General features: G+C 42.4%; 1 protein-coding gene across 1 annotated transcript in view; it reads right to left on the reverse strand.

Moving 5' to 3' along the window:
• Positions 1-23698, reverse strand: part of asah2 (N-acylsphingosine amidohydrolase 2) — a 137809-nt gene that overhangs the window by 17413 nt on the left and 96698 nt on the right. Inside the window, exons 18-21 of the mRNA XM_068052503.1 lie at positions 17663-17758; positions 15999-16151; positions 12357-12416; positions 10937-11025 (exon numbers count right to left, since the gene is read on the reverse strand). Of these exons, the coding sequence (XP_067908604.1) occupies positions 10937-11025; positions 12357-12416; positions 15999-16151; positions 17663-17758 (398 nt within the window). The remainder of the gene's footprint in view (positions 1-10936; positions 11026-12356; positions 12417-15998; positions 16152-17662; positions 17759-23698) is intronic.

A 23698-nucleotide genomic window follows, 5' to 3' on the forward strand; every position in this document is an offset into this window, starting at 1 on the left:
ATAGTGAAATGTAAATGACATTCAGTAGTAAAGGATCATATAGCCCTACAGCATAGATTCTATAAAACCTAGGCTGAGACTCCAGTGCAGTACTGAGGGAATGCTGCACTTTAGGAACTGCCATCTTTTGGATTAAATATTAAACCAATGCCAAAGAACAGGGAGTTATCTCAGTTGTCGTGGCCAACATTGATCCTTCATCCAAAATCACGAAAGCAATTTATCCATTCACTATCCTATTGCTGTTTGTGGGAGGTTATTGTGCAGAAATTGGCTGCTGCTATTCTCAGTTTACAAGAAGTCAAAAAGTACTTCATTGGCTGTAATGCACATTGGGACACCCTGAGGTTGCGACAGGGGCTATGTAAATGCAAGTTCTTTTTACTGTAATCATGGCATTCTGTCCATGAGTTAAACATTATAAGATCACATGAGAATTTCTTGCATATATATATAAATTAGATTTGGAATATAAACATGATGGAAAGGAACATTTCCCATAAAGAAATGGATAGGTCATTACTCTAATATTTTTGGAGTTATTTTCTTCAGGACAAAGTCTTCAGACTTAAAAATTACAACGGTTACTTTATAAATCTTGTAAATGTGCAAGAGGCCCAAGATTCTTGCCTTGTTTATTTTAGCAGAAAAAGTAGTCACATATATAGCTTTGAGACCTTTTACAACATTGAAGGTGCTATATAAATGCAAGTTCTTGTTGTTGTATAAGTGATCAACAGATAGCACTGATGGACTATTAGTCCCTAAGGAATCCTACCCCTCCGAAACAGATAAATGACATGAGCAAAAACGGTCTCTTTAGCTCATTAAGGCCTGGGTAATAAATGGGCTACCAGCCTGGATTATTAAAATGAGCCCATTCCCTTGGCATAAGGACAGGGTCAACTTCCTCTCCAGCAGGCAAGCCAGGAATCCCCCCTCCACCACAGCCTGGAATTTCAGCCCAATGCTTTTACTGCATCAATAAATCTGAAAAACCTGCTGTTATTAGTATTTTCTTTGATAACATGGGGACTACTTTGCTTAAATACTATTTTCTAGGACTTCCATCTCACTTTAATAAAAGAGAAGATTTCAAAGATCACCACAGCAAGAAGTGAATAGTGCAAATGAGTTTTCTGCCCAAAGGTAATGGTGAAGCAACTATTGCTGGACATCTCGCAGGAGCACAAAAAGGAAAGGCGGCCCAGAGGCACAAAGAAAGCAGGAAGCTCACAGTAGGATTTACCAAAGGAATTGTGTCTACTGCAACAGAATCAGTAACCTGGACATGATAACAGGAGCAATGGATGAGAAGATTTCATGTTATAGAAAAGCTGTGACTAAAGTGTGTCACCTGGTACAAGCTGACTTCCAGGGAAATCAGTCATCTTACAGCGCACAACCAGTGCCAATAAAAGGGTACCACATTCCTCAGTTTTCATACTGCAGCCATCTCTTGCAGATCAACATTGCACATCTCAGGGGATGGCCACTTTGCCATGTACCAGTCCATTGAAGAGGCAACTGCTACATACAGTTGCAGCAGCAGCAAAGGAGACAGTAGCAACTTGTTGGCTTCCCCAAGGCATAGAACACTATGGTCTGTATGCATTAAGGCATTTGTACACCCAACAATTCTATGGCATGCTGTAAAGGAAAGGATATTTTCCGTCGATGTGCAAATGGTATCTGACCACCTCCAGAAAATTATGCAGAGAGCCTGGGGCATACCCATAATGTTTTCATCCTGAGGGAATCTTTGAAGGAGAAAAACAGACTGATGGCTGGTTCTTCAGAGGTACTGAGTGATAGCTGCAACCATTGGTGGTAACAGCCTCGCACAATATCCAAACCCCAAGGCACAAAGGCATTTGAGGGCACTCAGTGTGCAAACATTTGAGGTGCTAAAGCAACACTTTAATTTTTGAATCAGTCATAGAGAGCTTTACTGTATCTTAACTCCCTTTTCAACATCTCAATTGCTGCTGCACCTACGGCCTCTGGGAGCAGTACACTCCACATTCTCACACCCCTTTCCAAAGATGCTTTTTGGTTTCTCTTTGACCCACTTAGTCCAAATTTTAAGATTGCAAGTAGAAATTAGACTGGGCTATTTGTGTCTTATGAATTTGGCTTGGTGATATATGGGAGTGGAGAAACTTTTAGAAAATGCACTGACGTGAGGATAGGCAAGTAAGACATTTCCCTGAACACTAATGCAGGCTGGTTCAGTGAGAGATGGTTAACCCTTGCAAGTGAACTTCTTCATACAGATAACCAAGCTCCAGGTGATGACGGTATCTTGGATGAAATAGTCAAAGCCGAGTGAAGCCCTCTGAAACTTCGCTGTTGATATCCTGTGCAGACATTTTGACTTGATATAGGATTGAGGTGTGACTGTAACTGCTCAATTGTGTTAGCACAAAACTGGCAAGTCTGGCTGCAACTCTTGTAGTTCTACTTAAGCCATTTTATGCAGGAGTGGTAGCCTAATCACATCTTTTTAACACAATAGAGCGCAGATTCTAACATGGAATGACATTCCTAAAATAAAATGATTGATATGTCATGTGTTTGATGCTATAATAACGAACATACCGTTTTATTAGTCAATCAAAAGGTACAATATACCATTCTTGTACCCCAAATTATTCATAGGTTCAAAGCTTAAGTTACTGACTTAAATCAAAAATTACTTCCAATTAAAGTAAAATACATTTAGGATCTTTTAATCAATATCAGAAGTTGCAGGTGATTTGTTTCAGTGTCTGACATGAGCTACAGAATATCTTCTTACAGACATACATAGGAAGATATTTAGCATCAATTCCCATTTTAGAAGTTATCAACAAACAAAACAATTTTTCTTTGATTTCGAATCTCAAGGATTTTGTTCAGATGTAAATCCTTGTGTAAAGTTATCACAAAATGAAACTGGAAGAAACTCTTCACTTTGAATCTTCTATTTAATCTTGCTCGTGTTATTAAAAAAGCTCTTATGAGCACAGCTGAGCATTAATATTAAAAGCAGCTCAGATATTAGTGAAAGATGAAGTATGCATAAATGTAAATGTTGCAAAGGTATCCCTTTACATTCACAGGTAAGATCAGAGTCCAACCCTGTCATTAACATGTCTATCACACATTGTCACTTTCCTAACTGTTCCACATTCACTCATTCACAGGCTATCAATTTAAACATACAGACTTATAGTGAACCAGCTATTCAAACATACAAATGAACTCAATATTAGGACCTGACGTGATCAAACTCTCCTATCTACAGCCATACAAAGACATGCCTGTCTATAGTGGGGTCACTGGAGCTGAATAACTTCCCTCAATAATAATACGTGCTCAATTGGTCTACAATGTAAGCCTTCTTTTAACTAGAACATTCTTTTCCTGACACAACATCAACATTAGCTTCATGAAATTAATCATTTCTCACTTCAGCAGCTTGATTAAGCTGAACGGAAACATAAACGAACACTTTTGACAAATAACCAGCTTATCAACAATGACAGGCAGTTTGAAACTGTCCTTGAAAACTCAAATCTTAGTAACTTCAGATGCTGACTTCTAGTCAGGTCATGAACTTCCATCTCAGAGTTGCCTGTCACTTCCACTCCCTCACTATGAGCAAACTAATTTATGTAGGGTTTTCCTAGTTCAACTAGTAAATGAAGCACATATATCAGATTAGAAAGGTCCTCCTATTTAACATAGAAAAAACACAAGGACCAGACTTGAGTCACTTAAATCACTTCATCATATCTGGTAACGAGGGATGGGCAGCGATTGCGAGGGAGCCTGTAATCAATGCTATCTTGAACTTCTGAACTTCCAGACTACGAGGAGGAGGAGATATATGGAGAAAGCAGAACATGGTAGCAATGCAAAAAGACACAATATTCGTAAAGATGCACTTCCGTTTTTATTGACCCTTATCAGTTCAAGATATTTCAAATGATTCACTGTGATTCATGAGTTGATGTTATTTATGGAGGTTGTGGGTGGAATTTTGATGTTTGTTTTGCTGATGGTGCAGATTCATTGCAAACTTTAATAACATTAACAACGCCCTGTCATAGGGCACAGAAGTGAATGGAAAAATTGAGCTGTGCTTAAAACAAAAATCAATACATATTTTAAACTTAAAAAAAATACAGCTCACCTGGTCCAAAGTAGATAAATAGCAACAAGGGCTCCTCATCAGGATGTTGGGAGGCATGGAGCTACTTATTAACAACTGGCATTTATACAGTGCCTTTAACAAAGGAAATCGTCCCAAAGCCCTTCACAGAGGCATATTAAAAGGTGCTGGATTCTGAGCCAAAGCAGATATTGGGAGGGTGACCAAAAACTTGGTTAAAGAGGTGGAGGGTTATAGTGAACCAGCTATTTAAGGAGGGTTTTAAAAAACAGAGGGAGATGAAGAGGTCGTGGGACAGAGGCAGGGAAATTGAGAGCATGGAGGTGAGCTAGCTGAAACATTCACACCGAGACTGTTATTCATCTTATGCTCTGAATGTTCACAATTCTTTCAATCACTAAATACGGCAATTTCAAATAACCAAGATATTGCAACGTGTGCAGGAAACCTTTAATTAATCAGAGCAACTACAGATTCAATACAGCTCTTGTAGAGCTGATGGACCTGCGGATTGGCATACCTCCCCCTGGAATGAGGAACCAGTGGATTGAGACTCCTCTCCTTGGAATAAGGAGCCAGTGGATTGGGATTCCTCCCTCTGGAATGAGGAACCAGTGGATTGAGACTCCTCTCCTTGGAATAAGGAGCCAGTGGATTGGGATTCCTCCCTCTGGAATGAGGAACCAGTGGATTGAGACTCCTCTCCTTGGAATAAGGAGCCAGTGGATTGGGATTCCTCCCTCTGGAATGAGGAACCAGTGGATTGGGATTCCTCCCCATGGAATGAGGAATCAGTGGATTGGGATCCCTCGTCATGGAATAAGGGACTAGTGGATTGGGATTCCTCCCCCTGGAATAAGGAACCACTGGATTGGGATTCCTCCCTCCAGAATGAGGAACCAGTGGATTGGGATTCCTCCCCATGGAATAAGGAACCAGTGGATTGGGATTCCTCTCCATGGAATGAGGAGCCAGTGGATTGGGATTCCTCTCCATGGAATGAGGAACCAGTGGATTGAGACTCCTCTCCTTGGAATAAGGAGCCAGTGGATTGGGATTCCTCCCTCTGGAATGAGGAACCAGTGGATTGAGACTCCTCTCCTTGGAATAAGGAGCCAGTGGATTGGGATTCCTCCCTCTGGAATGAGGAACCAGTGGATTGGGATCCCTCGTCATGTAATAAGGGACTAGTGGATTGGGATTCCTCCCCCTGGAATAAGGAACCACTGGATTGGGATTCCTCCCTCCAGAATGAGGAACCAGTGGATTGGGATTCCTCCCCATGGAATAAGGAACCAGTGGATTGGGATTCCTCTCCATGGAATAAGGAACCAGTGGATTGGGATCCCTCTCCTGAAATGAGGGACCAGTGGATTGGGATTCCTCCCCCTGGAATAAGGAACCAGTGGATTGGGATCCCTCTCCATGGAATAAGGAACCAGTGGATTGGGATTCCTCTCCATGGAATGAGGGACCAGTGGATTGGAATTCTTCCCCATGGAATAAGGAACCAGTGGATTGGGATCCCTCTCCTGGAATGAGGGACCAGTGGATTGGGATTCCTCCCCCTGGAATAAGGAACCAGTGGATTGGGATTCCTCCCCCCGGTATGAGGGACCAGTGGATTGAGATTCCTCCCCATGGGATGAGGGACCAGTGGAATGGGATTCCTCCCGATGGGATGAGGGACCAATGGATTGGGATTCCTCCGCCTAGGATGAGGGACCAGTGGATTGAGATTCCTCCCCCGGGTTGAGGGACCAGTGAATTGAGAATCATCCCCCTAGGATGAGGGACCAGTGAATTGAGATTCCTCCCCCGGGATGAGGGACCGGTGGATTGAGATTCCTCCCTCGGGTTGAGGGACCAGTGGATTGAGATTCCTCCCCCTAGGATGAGGGACCAGTGAATTGAGATTCCTCCCCCTGAGATGAGGGACCAGTGGATGATATTCCTCCCCTTGGGATGAAGGACCAGTGGATTGAGATTCCTCTCCCTGGAATAAGGGACCAGTGGATTGAGATTCCTCCCCCTGGCTGCAGGAGTTAAAACGTTGAAACCAATCATTTAGTGCAGTATAGGAGACTTAAAAGTTTCAATGCCAATATTCTTTATTTAAAGCTTGGTCAAAGAGGTGGGTTTTAAAAAGCATCCTTTTGTCACCCACTTTTGCCTTGCACCATTATACCTTTCGTCATTTAATCACTCCTGCCTTCCATCTGTTCACAGACCTTCCTTTTCTTTCTTTCCTGCCTTCACCACTTTTCCTGACCTCTGTGCTTGCTTACATAGATTACATAGAATATACAGCACATAAACAGGCCTTTCAGCCCAACCAGTGCAGTTGAAAGTGAATTGGGGCATAGCTTCTCCAGGGGTGGATGCAGGAGGAGGTTGGTTTGGGATATGGAAGCGGGAAGTGGGTGGAGAGTGATACAAGGATGTGATCAGAGATGGTCTTATCGATGATTGATATGTTGGGAGTAGTGAGGCCATGTGAGATGGCAAGGTCAAGGGGATGGTTGTGATTATGGGTTGAGGAGTTTACATGGAGGGAGAGATTTAGGGAGGATAAGAGGGCAGTGAACTCAGAGGAGAAAGAACATGATGAGTTGAGATGCAGGTTGAAATCACTGACGATGAGTAGTCATTCATTGCAGATGCTGAGGGAGGAAAACAGCGAAGATATCTCGGTGATAACATTTTTATTGTACTTGTGAGGGTGGTAGAGAATGAGGATTCTGAATGAGAGGTGAGGGTGATGGAACAAGATGAGATGTGAAAAGGAAGAGAAAGTGCCATAGGAGAAGGGGGTCAGGCCAAGGTGTGATTTGGTGATGAGAGCCACACTGCCAGAGACAGTCAAAGAACAAAGAACAGTACAGCACAGGAACAGGCCATTTGGCCCTCCAAGCCTGCGCCGATCTTGATGCCTGCCTAAACTAACACCTTCTGCACTTCCGGGATCCGTATCCCACTATTCCCATCCTATTCATGTATTTGTCAACATGCCTCTTAAACGTCGCTATCGTACCTGCTTCCACCACCTCCCCCGGCAGCAAGTTCCAGGCACTCACCACCCTCTGTGTAAAGAACTTGCCTCACACATCCCCTCTAAACTATGCCCCTCACACCTTAAACCTATGTCCCCTAGTAACTGACTCTTCCACCCTGGGAAAAAGCTTCTGACTATCCACTCTGTCCATGCCACTCATAACTTTGTAAACCTCTATCATGTCGCCCCTCCACATCAGTCGTTCCAGTGAAAACAATCCGAGTTTATCCAACCTCTCCTCATAGCTAATACCCTCCAGACCAGGCAACATCCTGGTAAACCTCTTCTGTACCCTGTCCAAAGTCTCCACGTCCTTCTGGCAGTGGGGCGACCAGAAGTGCACGTAATATTCGAAGTGTGGCCTAACTAAGGTTCTGTACAGCTGCAGCATGACTTGCCAATTTTTATACTCTATGCCCCGACCGATGAAGGCAAGCATGCCGTATGCCTTCTTGACTACCTTATCCACCTGTGTTGCCACTTTCAGTGACCTGTGGACCTGTATGCCCAGATCTCTCTGCCTGTCAATACTCCTAAGGGTTCTGCCATTTACTGTATACTTCCCACCTGTATTAGATCTTCCAAAATGCATTACCTCACATTTGTCCGAATTAAACTCCATCTGTCATTTCTCCACCCAAGTCTCTAACCGATCTATATCCTGCTGTATCCTCTGACAATCCTCATCACTATCCGCAACTCCACCAACCTTGTGTCGTCCGCAAACTTACTAATCAGATCAGCTATATTTTCCTCCAAATAATTTATATATACTACAAACAGCAAATCCCAGCACTGATCCCTGTGGAACACCACTAGTCACAGCCCTCCATTCAGAAAAGCACCCTTCCACTGCTACCCTCTGTCTTCTATGACTGAGCCAGTTCTGTATCCATCTTGTCAGCTCACCTCTGATCCCATCTGACTTCACCTTTTGTACCAGTCTGCCATGAAGGACCTTGTCAAAGGCTTTACTGAAGTCCATGTAGACAACATCCACTGCCCTTCCTTCATCAATCATTTTCGTCAGTTCCTCAAAAAACTCGATCAAGTTAGTGAGACACGACCTTTTCTTCATAAAACCATGCTGCCTCTCGCTAATAAGTTCATTTGTTTCCAAATGGGAGTAAATCCTGTCCCGAAGAATCCTCTCCAATAATTTCCCTACCACTGGGGCAAGTGGTGGAAAATGTAGCCAAGTGAGGAGGCTTCATTAAGGGGGAAAGGTGTCATCACCCCTCAGCCACATTTCCATCAAGGCCAAGATATCGATGCAATCATCCACAATAAGTTCATGGATGCAAGTTACTTATCCCTTTCCGAATGAACCCTCGTGATTAGATTGATTTTGTTTTGGCCTTATTGACCTACGTCACAACTGTTAGTGATTTGTGTAATTTTACTCCCAGATGACTTTGCTCCTCTACCCCATTTAGATTCTTATTTTCCAAGTAATATGTGACCTCCTTTTTTCTCGCCAAAATGTTTTATCTCACACTTTTCTATGTTGAAATTCATTGGCTAATTACATGCCCATTCTTAAAGTTTATTCATGTCATCTTGTAACTTGTTGCAGTCCTCCTCAGTGTTGACTACTTCTCCCAAGTTGATGTCATCCGCAAATTGAGAAATTGTGTTTTTGATTCCAAAGTCTAAATCATTACTAGAGATTGTGAACAATAATAAACCCAGCACTGATCCTTGTGGGACCCCATTTCCCACCGTCTGCTATTCTGAATAGCTATCCTTTACACCTTCAGTCTGTTTTCTGTCTTTCAGCCAGCTAACTATTCAATCTGCTATGTGTCCCCTGACTCCATATGCTTTGATCTTCGGCAGTAGTCTATTATGTGGTACCTTATTGAAGGCCTTTTGAAAATCTAGATATATTACATTTGTTGCAATACCCTTGTCTACTCTCTCTGTTATCCCTTCAAAAAATTGAATGAGTTTGGACAAGCAAGACTTTCCTTCTTGAGATCCATGTTGACTATTTATTATTATATTTTTGGTTTCTACATTATTCTATTTTGTCCTTTAGTCGGGCTTCTATTATTTTTCATACTGCCACCGTTGAGCTGACTGGTCAATAGTTCCCCAAACATGTTCTACCTGTCTTCAGAAATATAGGTATAACATTAGTTTTCCACCAGTCCTCTTGCACTACACCTTTTTCTAAAAAAACTGTTAATATTTTTATCCATTTCATAGGATGTGGTCATCGCTGGCAAGGCCAGCACTTGTTGCCCATCCCTAATTGCCCTTGAGAAAGTGGTCATGTTCCCTGATCCGTGTCCTGGTAAATACCGAAGCAAAATAACTATTTAATATTTCTGCCATTTCACTATTTCTGTTGGTGATTTTATCCTGACCATTCCTGATGGCCCTATTCCCATCCCAACTTTCCTTTCTTTATTTACGCAGCTCTAGGATAGTTTATTATTTTGCTTTCGGCTCCTTGGTAATTTAAATTCATAGTCCCTCTTTGTCTTCCTCATGGGTTTTTTTCAACTAATCTCTGCATATTTGCCCTGTGATGCTCTCCCCTGCTGTCCATGCACTTAGTGTGCCTCTTTCCTTATCCTCAATTTTTTCTTTATGCTTTTATTCATCCATGGTACCTCATTACGGGTTAGCTTGTTTAGAGTATCAGACATGGCTCAATTGGTAGCACACGTACCTGAGTCACAAGGTTCCAGATTCAAGTCCCACTCCAGGGCTTCAGTGCAAAAAAACAAGGCAGACACTCCAGTGCAGTGCTGAGGGAGTATTGCACTGTTGGAGGTGCAGTCTTTCAGATCAGACTTTAAACCAAGGACACATCTGTAGGTTGGGTGGATGTAAAAGATCCCATGGCACTATTTCGAAGAGCAGGGAAGTTCTCCCCAGTGTCCTGGCCAAAAGTTATCCCTCAATCAACATCAGAAAAACAGATCATCTAGTCATTATCACATTGCTGTTTGAGTGTTTGCTGTGTGCAAATTGGCTGCTGCATTTCCTATATTGCAACAGTGACTACATTTCAAAAGTATTTCATTGGCTGTAAAGCGCTTTGAGATGTTCGGTGGTCATGAAAAGCGCTATATAAATGTAAGTCTTTCTTTCTTTCCTTCAAGCAGAATATATTTTTCCTGGGCTGTATTAAACATCTTTTTAAATGTTTCCTATTGCTGTTCTACAGCAAAGTTTCCCAATATTGTTTCCCGTTTTATTTTACCAAGTTCTATCCTCAGCGCCTCAAAATCAGCTTTTCTCCAATTATTACCCTGGTCTTTGCCACACTTACGTCTTTCACAATTATTATTAAACTGTATCATATTATGATCACTATTGTCTAGATGTTCCCCTACTTGTACTTCTCTTATCTGTCTGGTTCATTCCCCATTACTGGATCCAGTAATGAATCCTCCTTTGGTGGACTTCTAATGTACTGAATTAGAAATGCGTCCTCTTTAAAAGCTGATACATCTCTAACTTCTTCATGTTCCGATGAAAAGTCATTGACCTGAAACGTTAACTCTGTTTCTCTCTCCACAGATGCTGCCAGACCTGCAGATTACTTCCAGCATTCTCAGTTTTATTTATCTATCTAAAAAATTAGCTTGAATTAGAGTGCATTGATTTTTATGGGAAAATTTAGATAGTTATTGAAAATATCTTGTCTAGATTTAATTCTAACGACAGCTCGCTGCAGACAATGACAAATGATAAAGGAAACTTACCTGGTCTCCCAAGAAGCATCATTGTACATGACAATCCAATTGCCAGTGGCATTCTCATACTTTTCTACTGTCAGAAATGTTCTACCAGCCTAAAACAGATACAACATCATACAAGTATGAAAAATAGTCAGGCCAAGTTATCGATCTCCTTATATGAATGAATGTGGCAGGGAACCAGTTTAATAGCTAAACTAAATGATAATGGAATCCCAATTATCCACGTTCGCATTCCTGTTTACCTGCAAGAACTTTTCTCCTGCCGGCATGGTCCATTTGTTTTACAACTTCTGATTAATAGCTGATCTGACGGATCACAGCTCTGTCCCTGTGCAACAACCTAGAGTCCAGGTCCCAGACCTGCTGCAGGACAGAGTCAGCCAGGCCAAAAATGCTCCCCCAACACTGACACCAACCATGTGCCTGCCATTACAAAGGTAAGTGCGAGAGGCAGTATGTGCTGATCACTTGGCGATCACACCTGCAGCCTCCACGGCACTAATCTTTTCGAGATCACTGAATCAAGACTGAAACTGCCTTGAGTCTAGTAGATTAAGGGGTGATCTATTTTAGGTGTTGAAGATATTTAAAGGATTTGATAGGATAGATAGAGAGAGAAATTATTTTGTTTGGTGATGAGAGTCCAGAACAAGGGGGCATAGCTTTAAAATTAGAGCTGGGTCATTCAGGGCTGATGGCAGGAAGCACTTCTTCACACAAAGGGTAGTGCAAATCTGGAACTCTCTCCCCAAAAAGCTATTGAGGCTATGCCAACTGAAAAATGTCAAGAGTGAAATTGAGAGAATTTTGTTAGGTAAGGACATTAAAGGTTACAATGCCAATGCAGGCAGATGGAGTTAAGATACAGATCACCCATGATCTAATTGATTGGTGGAACAGGCTTGAGGGGCTGAATGGCGTACTCCTGTTTCTATATTCCTATGTTCTCACATGTACTGCTCAGCAGTTATGTGGCAGGTTTGCTTGTTGGAATGTGGGCAAGTGTCGAGGGGGAGCTGCCAGCTTTAAGAGCTGCTGCTCAACAGGATTTAGCGATTCCCACTCAGCACTGCTGCCGGTCTGAATCCCTCTGCATGGAGTCTGCTCAAAGTAAGAGGAGGGGCTTACCTCACAAAAATCAAAGGACAGCTCCAGTTCAAAAATCAGGACATCTTTCTGAATGCTAATATTACCCTACTTACTGTAAACATATTACTTGGTGTTGCGTTTGGTCTCACACCCCTTCTCATTAAGGGCTGTACACACTAGATGAAATCAACCTACGGTAAAAGTAGCAAAGCAAGGTGTTGACCAAGCAATGTAACGCACCTTCTGAAGACAGTCCCCAAAACCTGGTGCTTATTTCAAGAAACTAAACATTTTAGCATATCCTTCTTCCTGAATATCTGAATGAATGACATACCATAGAAGTAACTGAGTTCCTGGGATTCCCACTCACAAACGTCACTTCTGCAACATTTCCCTACAACAAATATAAACATGTGAGCAGATGTGATTTATATCGATCCAGGTTAATTCTTCACTGTATCAAAGCCAAGTATGGAATTCCACTAGTTCTAAAACTAAACAGTTTAAATATATTTTGAAGTCTATAGTAAGCACACTTACCATTGCTCACCAAGACTTGTAACAATACAAATCACAAAGATTTGTCCAGCTGTTTGTCAGCATTATTTTATTCATTCCATGGTCACCATTTAGGTCTCTCCAGGGCCCTATCCCAAAATAATAAGCCTGCCTTGGTAACTGATAAACACCTCACACCCATTGTGTTCAGAGGTCCCTGGTCCTGGGCGCTCAGCAGAGGTTGTCTAACATAGGCCATTCCCTTCGGTTGTGAACTTGGTGAGATTAAAAACTGAGGCAGAAACACTCACTGGCAGTCAGTATTTAAAACAGAAAGCTGTGAGTGCAAGCTCTCAGCAGGTTCAGGAGGAGTACATAGGAGGGTAGGTAGGAGCAATTTTGTTTCTGCTAGGCAACATGATTATCTGATAAGAGGAAGTGTAGCATGTTCATTATTTTGTATTATTATCTGAAGCCAAGTTGTAATGATTGAATTAAGTGAGCCTGACCATAACTGTTGTTCTGTTGGTTCCCTTGCTGTGAAATAAAGCAGCTTAAAGATCTGTATCTAACCTCACCTTACCAGGTGCTTTCTCAGTCTTCCTTCAAAAGGGTTGGAGGGGAGTGGAAACCTATGCGAAAGATATGAGTATCCAGTTCAGAGCAGAAAGTGCTTTATACCCCAATTTACTTTATTATAGAATGAGATATTGGACAATACAGGCATGTGCCTAAGGGTAAGACACTAAGCACACTTACAGCAGTGAGCTACACTGCTGAGTCTGAGGGAGTATAAGACAAGATCCTAAACCTGTAACAACAGGTTTCAGATCCACTGACTAATTCCCAACCTCAGCTCAGAGGTGAAATCATATGGTCATATGCTTCTCTACAGCAAGAAGAAATGAGAATGCTGGCCATCCCAAATTACTTCAATGGTCCTTGTAACAAGAGTGGTGTCATGTGTTCTTGTGTTGTCTCACGCAACACAACGAGATACGTGGATTCCTGCCTTGAAGATCCCCAACAGTTTTATTAACAGCTAAACTAGTATATGCAATACAAAGCAAACTATGTACAGAACCTTCGTCTAGGGTGTTACAGTTACAGAGTGACTGTGGCCTGGTACTTAGCTCATTAACATACTGAATTCTTAAAGGGACATCACTCTTGAAGCGATCATACAACAAGTGGCATCAGCTGAGGTCTGGGAACAGGACCACTACCTTGGTTTGGGTCACCCAATTGGGATTTAAGTATTCTAATGTTACAAGCATCGAACTTAACCTCCATCAAATTTCTGACCCAAGTACATTTGGAGCAATGGAAGGAGAAAAATAAAGTTACAAAACAAAACGTGGCTTACCTGCTTTTTAAAAATTATATTTGGGTTGAAATATTATGTTTAAAATGCCTTTAATTACTCTGTTAAATTCACAACCCTTAAAATGTATTTTGTGTACTTAAAATGTGTAAAACAATACAAATTTTCAACCAGACCCTCTGCTGTGAAATGGAGCTTGCCCCAATAAACTGCTAAAATACCTCAGGATTGTAACCTTTTGAACTTTACAATAAATTTCGAACTACATAATGTTCAAATAAATCAGTATATAATAAATTAGTCCAAAGGTAGGATTTAGATCTAATCTTTTGCTTTGAACGTGACCTTTGGATTGACTGCAATGTTCCCAGAATCTGGTGAGAGGGAATATCAGCAATGGCATGCTGTACAAACTTAGTTCAGGTTATGACATGGCCAGCATTCATAAAATACTCAGAACCAACATTTTGGCTGCTCTCTGATTTTGTGATGGGTAAATGCACTGCTTGGCATTGCTGAGATGCATCAGATGTTGTCCTCCATTTTCTGGGGATAGAAGGGTACATCAATAATGGTTACTCTTCAATGACCCTTGCTGGAATTGCACATATGTGATTAGTTGGTGGAGAGAGGGTTAAGCGCAACTGTGATTTCCCCTCATAGTAGAATAGCCCAACTCCACTGACATAAACATTGTTACAAGAGTGCTTCTATTTTTTGTAAAATATGTTTTAAGGACTTATACGTTGAATTATGGACATTGATTCATCTGGAAGCTTGAAGAGATGCTGAACTTTGTGTTTTTTAAAAAGAGGTCACCAGAAGGATTCCTGGACTTGGGTTGTAAACAAGCTCATGTCCCTCCTCGCGCCCTGGTCCACTGCTCCATCACCCCCAACACCTCGTCCCCTTCCCATGCAATCGCAGGTGGTGTAATACCTTCCCTTTTACCTCCTCTCTCCTCACTATTCAAGGCTCCAATCACTCCTTTCAGGTGAAGCAGTGATTTACTTGTACTTCTTTCAATGTAGTATACTGTATTCGCTGCTCACAACGTGGTCTCTTCTACGTTGGGGAGATCAAACGCAGGTTGGGTGACCGCTTTGCGGAACACCTCCGCTCAGTCTGAAAGCATGCCCTGAGCTTCCAGTTGCTTGCCATTTCAACACCCCCCCCCCCACCCCCCCCCGCTCTCATGTCCACATATCTGTCCTGGGCTTGCTGCAGTGTTCCAGTGAACATCAACGCAAGCTCAAGGAACAGATCTCATTTACTGATTAGGCACGAGACAGCCTGCTGGACTGAACACTGAGTTCAACAGTTTCAGAGCACGACGGGCACCCCCCCCCCACCCCACCCCCCGGTTTTATTTTGTTAATTTTTCTTTTTTCTTTTTTATTTGGTTATTTTATTTTGGTTTGTTTCATCATTTTTTTTAACCACTGCTTTTTTCATGTTTGTGCTTTGGGCCAGGGCTGTTGATTTTACTGTCAATTAACACCCTCTCTGTACTAACGCTTTGTCTTTCAGCACATCATTAACATACCGTTTGCCTTTGCTTCATTTCTCTTTTTTGTAACAGAGCTCTAAAACCAAAACCCCTTTTATTTTTCTGGTTAGGTGAAGTATGTATGTGTGTGTAATTGCAAGGGGCTAAGTTAAAAAGGGAACTGTTATACTGAAATCTGTGTGTTTATGCTTTACTTCATTACCAGTTAAGACTTGTTTTATAATAAACTGATAATTTTGTTGTTTATTAAAGAAACCTGGTTGGTGTGTTTTATTCTGTGATAAAAATAGAGTCTATGATTGACCGCATCGGTAAGTGGGAAAAAAATTAAATATGTGTTGTGGAACTAGAATAAACAGTGCACTCCTTCTGCCTCAGTCGTAACAACATCAAGAATGGTTGAAGTACCAGGTATTGTGTTTATGGATCTGTTCCTGGCTTCAGCAAAGGCAGTAAAGGAAGATCAAGAGGAAAATTAGAGTTGAAGGAATAAAATGTGCCCTGATTATAAATAACTGAAATATGTTATCATTAATTTCAAGGATAGATCTTTTCATAATCCCCTCTAATGTCCAGAGAAAAAAATGCATTTTTAAAGCGAGTTATGTATAAACAGGAAACATGAACAAGCATGTTTTGCTTACCGGTCTGTATGATGGTTGTACATCCATTACTACATCACCAAATGATGTATTGGTTGGTGTTTTGTCAACTGGGTTAGGGAACAGTAATGAGATCAACTTGTTGTCAGAAAAATTGGGTGGTTCAGGACCCTTAGGCAATTGATCAACAGAATCCTGGAACATCAGAAAATAGTTACAGGTATAATAAGCCTTTTAGTGACTTAAAGATCAACCATTAGGAAGTGGGAAGTACATGATTCTGAAACTAAGTTACAAAATTGGACAAAGTATTATTGTCACCAAGTATACAAAGTCTAGTTGAAGGTATCATTCATGAGTTTGGAACCTAGATCAGGATAAAGCAACCAAAACCAAGTTCACTTCTCAATGCTTGAGCAACATTTCCTAAAAACAGAGATCACAACTGGTAAACAGTATTTATACAGCGTTAACTGAAACAGGCTACAAGATCAAGCTAATTCAGTTGTGCCTTGTGAATTAGTACCCAGCACATTGTACTGTCAGATGAGTTTCGACTGAAGTGATTCTGAAAAGTTTAATCAGTTGTGAAGTAAAAAGCTGAAAAATTAAGAAAAGAAATGGTTGACTTAGACAAAGTGTAGGCAGGGCTTGAAGCTGTTAATTATAATGCTCCGTACTTGAATAGCCACCATCAGTCCTTGCAAGGTTGGATCAATTCATGATTCCCCCTAACTTCCACTGTAAAAAATACCTTTTTCAAAAGCACGTTTTTTTTAAAAGCCCCAGTTTAGATTTCATCCAGTTCTTAGTCAGTCTTCTGCATACTGAAAATGGCAACAAATTTTATTCAGAATCTTCTTTTTGTCTTTTTCAAGTTATTACACAAAGTGTAATACATAAAGTGACTAGAGTGCTGTATTGTATTAAACAAAATATGGATTACACTCAAGATTAAGGGAGATGGTGACGGAGTGGTAAGGTCACTGGACTGGTAATCCAGAGGCCCAGGTTAATGCCCTGGGGCACTGGTTGAAATCCCACCAAGGCAACTGGTGGAATTGAAATTCAATTAACAAATTTTTAAAAATCTGGAATTGAAAGCTAGTCTTAGTAATGGTGCTATGAAACTATCACCAATTGTCATAAAAACCCACCTGGTTCACTGATGTCCTTTAGGGAATGAAATCTGCTCCCCTTACCTGGTCTGGCCTACATGCAACTCCAGACCCACAGCAATGTGGTTAACTCTTAATTGCCCTCTGAAATGGCCTAGCAAACCACTCAGTTCAAGGGTAACTAGGGATGGGCAACAAATGCTGACCTGCCAGCGACGCCCACATCCCATGAAAGAATAAAAAAATGTCTTCTGTAAGAATAAGCTCTGCTCTCCCAAACACAATGTTAATGTATCTAACCAATCTTTACCACTGGGTACAATAAAAGCACAAAATATGGTCAACTAGGCTTAGACAAAAGCAATTTTTCACAAGCTACCAGCCACTCCTAGAATTATGATACAGATAAACAAAATTTTATGGAGATGTACATATTTATGATGATTTATTTATACAATAGAAAATAAATTTATTGAAAGAGGTTGATCTGTATTTGCTTCGACCACTGACTGGCAGTTTTATATCATCACGGGATTAGCTTAGGGTAATCAGCTTTTAAAATGAAAAACAATAAGCACCCATGCTGACCTCTGCTATGGCCTTAGCAAGACCTTTAAACTGTTGGATGTAGGCCGAGAGAGTGTGAGGACCATATATTGTTGAGGCAGCCTCATAGCGTTGAACCTGTTTGACAAATGAATATCAATTAATTATCTGATTGGGTACAAATTCAAATAAAAGTTGCAACTTTTTATGTTAATAAGTTCTATGCCTAGAAATTGATCCTGGTGGGGGAATGGGTGGACCCAACAACCATCCAATATTGAGCCTTGGGCCTCATATATTCAAATCCAGCAGGTTGCAGAGAGCTGCTGGGCGTCCCCAATCAGTTTTCTCACCCAGTGCCAGCTATCATCAGAGCAGCCAAATTTTCGAAATGGGGCCTCAAACAGGCACCAGGTCCCCTATGAGCATATGTAAAGGACCAATTTCCTGTTTCAGTTGTTGGCCCTGGATGGCTCTTTTTCTGCTTTTACCAAATGATCGCCAGTGCACTTCTGGCGTGTAATGAGCGCCGTGCCCCTACACCATATTGGATGTTAAGTCCCCTGTTTTGCACCTGAAAAATGGGTGTGGTACCATTGAATTTCTGAGCCATAATCTCCACTGCAGCAGGGGGAGGCAGTGGCGCAGTGGTAATGTCACTGGACAAGCAATCCAGAGGCCCAGGCCAAATCTCTGGGGACATGGGTTCAAATCCCACCCTGGCAACTGATTAATAAATCTGGAATTTAAAAAAAGCCAGTCTCAGTAATGGTGACCATGAAACCATTGTCGCATTGTCAATTGTCATAGAAACCAATCTGGTTCACTAATGTCCTTTAGGGAAGGAAATCTGCCATCCTTAACTAGTCTGGCCTACATGTGACTCCAGACCCTCAGTAATGTGGTTGACTCTTAGATGTTCTGAAATGGTCTAGCTAGCCACTCAGTTGCACCAAACTGCTAGAGAAGACCAAAAGGAATAAAATCCGACGAACCACCCAACATCAACCTAGGCACCGGAAAGCACAACGGCACACCCAGCCCTGTCGACCCAGCAAAATCCTTTTTACTTGGCTTGTGCCAAAATTGGGAGAGCTGTCCCACAGACTAATCAAGCAACATTCTGACATAGTCATACTCACGGAATCATACCTTATAGAATATGTCCCAGACACCACCATCCCTGAGGTTGTGTACGGCAGGGAGGGAGTTTCCCTGGGAGTCTACAACACTGACTCCAGACCCCATGAAGACTCACAGCATCAGGTCAAACATCGGCAAGGAAACCTCCTGCTGCTTATCACTGAACTCTGAACATCACTTGGAAGAAGCATTGAAGGTAGCAAGGGCACAGAATGTATTTTGGGTGGGGGACTTCAATGTCCATCACCAAGAGTGGCTTGGTAGCTACTACTGACCAAGTGGGCCACGTCCTGAAGGACATAGCTGCTAGACTGCATCTGCAGCAGGTGGTGAGAGAAACAAGAGGAAAAACCCTCCTTGACCTCGTCCTCACCAATCTACCTGTCACAGATGCGTCTGTCCATGACAGTGTTGATGAAGTGACCATCGCACAATCCTTGTGGAGATGAAGTCCCGTCTTCACATTGAGGATACCCTCCATCGTGTTGTGTGGCACTATCACCATTCAAAATGGGATAGATTTTGAACTGATCTAGCAACTCAAAACTGGGCATCCAGAGTGACTTTGGGCCATCAGCAGCAGAAGTGTATTGAATACAATCTGTAACCTCATGGCCCGGCATATTTCCCACTCTACCATGACCAACAAGCTGGGGGACCAACTCTAGTCGTATGAAGAGTGCAGGAGGGCATGCCAGGAGCAGCACATTTGTGTCACATAAATGTCAGGCACTGACCATTTCCAACAAGAGAGAATCCAGCCATCTCCCCTTGACATTCAAAGGCATTACCATTGCTGAAGCCCCACCATCAACATCCTGGGCATTTCTATTGACCAGAAACTGAACAGGAGTAGCCATATAAATACCATGGCTACAAGGGCTGGTCAGACACTGGGAATTCTTCAGCGAGTAACTCACCTCCTGACTTCCCAATGCCTGTCCACTATCTACAAGGCACAAGTCAGCAGTGTGATAGAATAATCTCCACTTGCCTGGATTAGTGCAGCTCCAACAACACTCAAGAAGCTCGACGCCAGCTAGGACAAAACAGCCCGTTTGATTGGCACTCCATCTACAAACATTCACTCCCTCCACTACCGGCGCACAGTGGCAGCAGTGTGTACCATCTACAAGATGCACTGCAGCAATGCTCCTTAGACAGCACCTTCCAAACCCGTGACCTCGACCACCTAGAAGGACAAGGGCAGTAGATGCATGGGAACATCACCACCTGCAAGTTCCCCTCCAAGCCACACACCATCCTGACTTGGAAGTACATCACCATTCCTTCACTGCTGCTGAGTCAAGGTCCTGGAGCTCCATTCCTAACAGCACTGTGGGTGTACCTACCCCACATGGACTGCAGCGGTTCAAGAAGATGGCTCACCATCACCTTCTCAAAAGCAATTAGGGATAGTATGCTGGTTTAGCCAGTGACGTCCACATCCCATGAAAAAGAATAAAAAAAGAGACAAAAATCTATTTTAACGTCTCACAAAAATGAGCTGCGTCTGTCTTTAGGTTGCATCCTACTCTCAATAGATTATTCCACTGGGCTTCGATGTGGTTCATTTCACAGCCCTACTCCAGCAATTTAAATTAAATGGGGTAGAGAAACATGATATGAGCAATAAAACTTGAAGTATAGATTGAGGATGTTGAACATTGAGTTTTAATGAGGGACACAATGGCTGTGAGTTAGGCCAGTGATTTACTTCAGGGATTCAGCTGTTAAACTTTGAACAGAGTCCAAACAATCTGATAGTACAATAGTAATTTTAAAAAATTGCATTTTGCATTTCAGTCTCCGACCACTGATTCCTAAGCAGAAAAATAAAGTCAAATAAAGTAAAAGACATCAGTCTAAAACCTCTAGGAATGCAGGGCTAGGCCTAAAAGCTCAAATCGAGCCTCCAATGTACATTTTGTGAAATTTGCCAGTTTCTGGTTGGACCACTAGATGGGGCACTGTACTAAAGCAAAGCTCTCCAGCACTCCAACAAGGACGTGAACAATATTGAGGAGGGGACATTAAAGTAAAGGATGAGATGACCGATATGCTGTAAAAGTACACTTTTGGTGTTGAATCTCAGCCCCATTAAGTTTAATTGATGATGGCATTTAAAAGATTTGAGTAAAATTAACCTTTAAGACTTGAATGAGTGACATAGTAAATTGTGAAATTACAATATCTGCTAGCTGAATTGACAATGATTTTAGTTGAAAAAAGTGACAAATTTTACTCTGAAAAGCATAAAGCCACCCATGCTCGAAAGGATTTTCTGTTAAAATCAAACTTGTTATAAACCTTATTCCCATGTCCCCAGTGTCGACAGCTCTGACAATCACAAACCGGGATTCACAGGAAAGTCCACAGCCTTAGCTACCCTTTCTGTCTTTGAAGAAGAAAACAAGTTCCACGAATTAGTGAAGAAACCAAACAGGAAAAGATCCATTTCAAAAATTCAGTTTGCAAGGAACTCGTTCATAATTTAACAGATGCATCTTTAAAATAAACCACTGACCTAAGGTCACTGATAACCTGTTCACAAAGAGTTTATTGAAGCCACTATTCCCTAATCTCCTGAATATGTTACAGGATACAGGATACCATACAGTACATCAACCTTCCTTTGACAACTCTACCAGAACCAACAGGGAAACGGCCAGGCGACAGAAACTGGCCAGTAGAAATCGACTCAATTCCAAAATCATAAGATCAAGGCAAGTCACTCAGACTGATCGCTTGGTCACATGATGTCACTGCATCTCTTCCATCTGTTGCTAGTTCACTGCATTTTTTTGTAATTTTCTAGAACATGTAATCTAACCACAGTATCAACAGATGTCTGCTGGGATATGTCTCCAAGTAGGTAAGATATCTTGTTTTTCATGTATACACACACAATGTGCATTCATACAATCTTCAGACTTTTAAAAGACAAGCTTGGGATCACCTAATCGCTATGTCTCGATTTATCTTGTCTTCTCTTAGTGATGACTTGTGCTATGATCAGTTGCCCCTTACATTGATTTTTCTCTCCTAATCTCTGTAATCTCCTCATGTCCTACAACCTTCCGAAAACTCTGCATTCCTCTGACTCTGGTCTTCTGTGCATCCATCATTTTCTTCGCCCCACTGTCGTAGGTTGGGCCTTTGGCCATCTTAGTCCTAAACCTCTCTACCACCCTCTCCTCCCTTAAGACCCTCCATTAAACCCACCTCTATGAACAAGCTATTTGTCACGCCATCTAATATATAATTCTTTGGTTTGGCGTCAATTTTTTCCTGATTGTGCAACTGTGAATCATCTTGGGACTTTTTTTTCATTCATTCATGGGATGTGGGCATCGTTGGCTTGGCCAACATTTATTGCCCATCCCTAATTGCCCTTGAAAAGGTAGTGGTGAGCTGCCTTCTTGAACCACTGCAGTCCATGTGGGGTCGGGACACCCACAGTGCTGTTAGGAAGGGAGTTCCAGGATTTTGACCCAGCGACAGTGAAGGAACGGCGATATAATTCCAAGTTAGGATGGTGTGTGGCTTGGAGGGGAACTTGCTGGTGGTGGTGTTCCCAACCATTTGCTGCCCTTGTCCTTGTAGGTGGTAGAGGTCACGGGTTTGGAAGGTGCTGTCTAAGGAGCCTTGGTGCGTTGCTGCAGTGCATCTTGTAGATGGTACGCACTGCTGCCATTGTGCATCGGTGGTGGAGGGAGTGAATGTTTGTAGATGGGGTGCCAATCAAGCGGGCTGCTTTGCCCTAGATGGTGTCGAGCTTCTTGAGTGTTGCTGGAGCTGCACCCATCCAGGTAAGTGGAGAGTATTCCATCACACTCCTGACTTCTGCTTTGTAGATGGTGGACAGGCTTTGGGGAGTCAGGAGGTGAGTTACTTGCCTCAGGATTCCTAGCCTCTGACCGGCTCTTGTAGCCACGGTATTTATATGGCTATTCCAGTTCAGTTTCTGGTCAATGGTAACCCCCAGGATGTTGATAGTGGGAGTTCAGCGATGGTAATGCCATTGAATGTCAAGGGGAGATGGTTAGATTCTCTCTTGTTGGAGATGGTCATTGCCTGGCACTTGTGTGGCACAATTGTTACTTGCCACTTATCAGCCCAAGCCTGGTTATTGTCCAGGTCTTGCTGCATTTCTACACGGATTGCTTCAGTATCTGAGGAGTCATGAATGGTGCTGAACATTGTGCAATCATCAGTGAACATCCCCACTTCTGACCTTATGATTGCAGGAAGGTCATTGATGAAGCAGCTGAAGATGGTTGGGCCTAGGACAATATCCTGAGGAACTCCTGCAGTGATGTCCTGGAGCTCAGATGATTGACTTCCAACAACCACAACCATCTTCCTTTCCGTTAGGTATGACTCCAACCAGCGGAGAGTTGTCCCCGATTCCCATTGACTTCAGTTTTGCTAGGGCTCCTTGATGCCATACTCGGTCAAATGCTGCCTTGATGTCAAGGGCATTCACTCTCACCTCATCTTCTGAGTTCAGCTCTTTAGACCATGTTTGAACCAAGGCTGTAATGAGGTCAGGAGCTGAGTGGCCCTGGCGGAATCCAAACTGAGCATCACTGAGCAGGTTATTGCTAAGTAAGTGCTGCTTGATAGCACTGTCAACGACACCTTCCATCACTTTACTGATGATTGAGAGTAGACTGATGGGCGGTAATTGGCCAGGTTGGACTTGTCCTGATTTTTGTGTACAGGACATACCTGGGAAACTTTCCACATTGCCAAGTAGATACCAGTGTTGTAGTTGTACTGGAACAGCTTGGCTAGGGGTGCGGCAAATTCTGGAGCACACAGGTCTTCAGTATTACTGTGGGAATGTTGTCAAGGCCCATAGCCTTTGCAGTATCCAGTGCCTTCATTCGTTTCTTGACATCATGCAGAGTGAATCAAATTGGCTGAACA

Source organism: Heterodontus francisci, chromosome 20, assembly GCF_036365525.1.
Source record: "Heterodontus francisci isolate sHetFra1 chromosome 20, sHetFra1.hap1, whole genome shotgun sequence".
NCBI lineage: Eukaryota > Metazoa > Chordata > Chondrichthyes > Heterodontiformes > Heterodontidae > Heterodontus > Heterodontus francisci.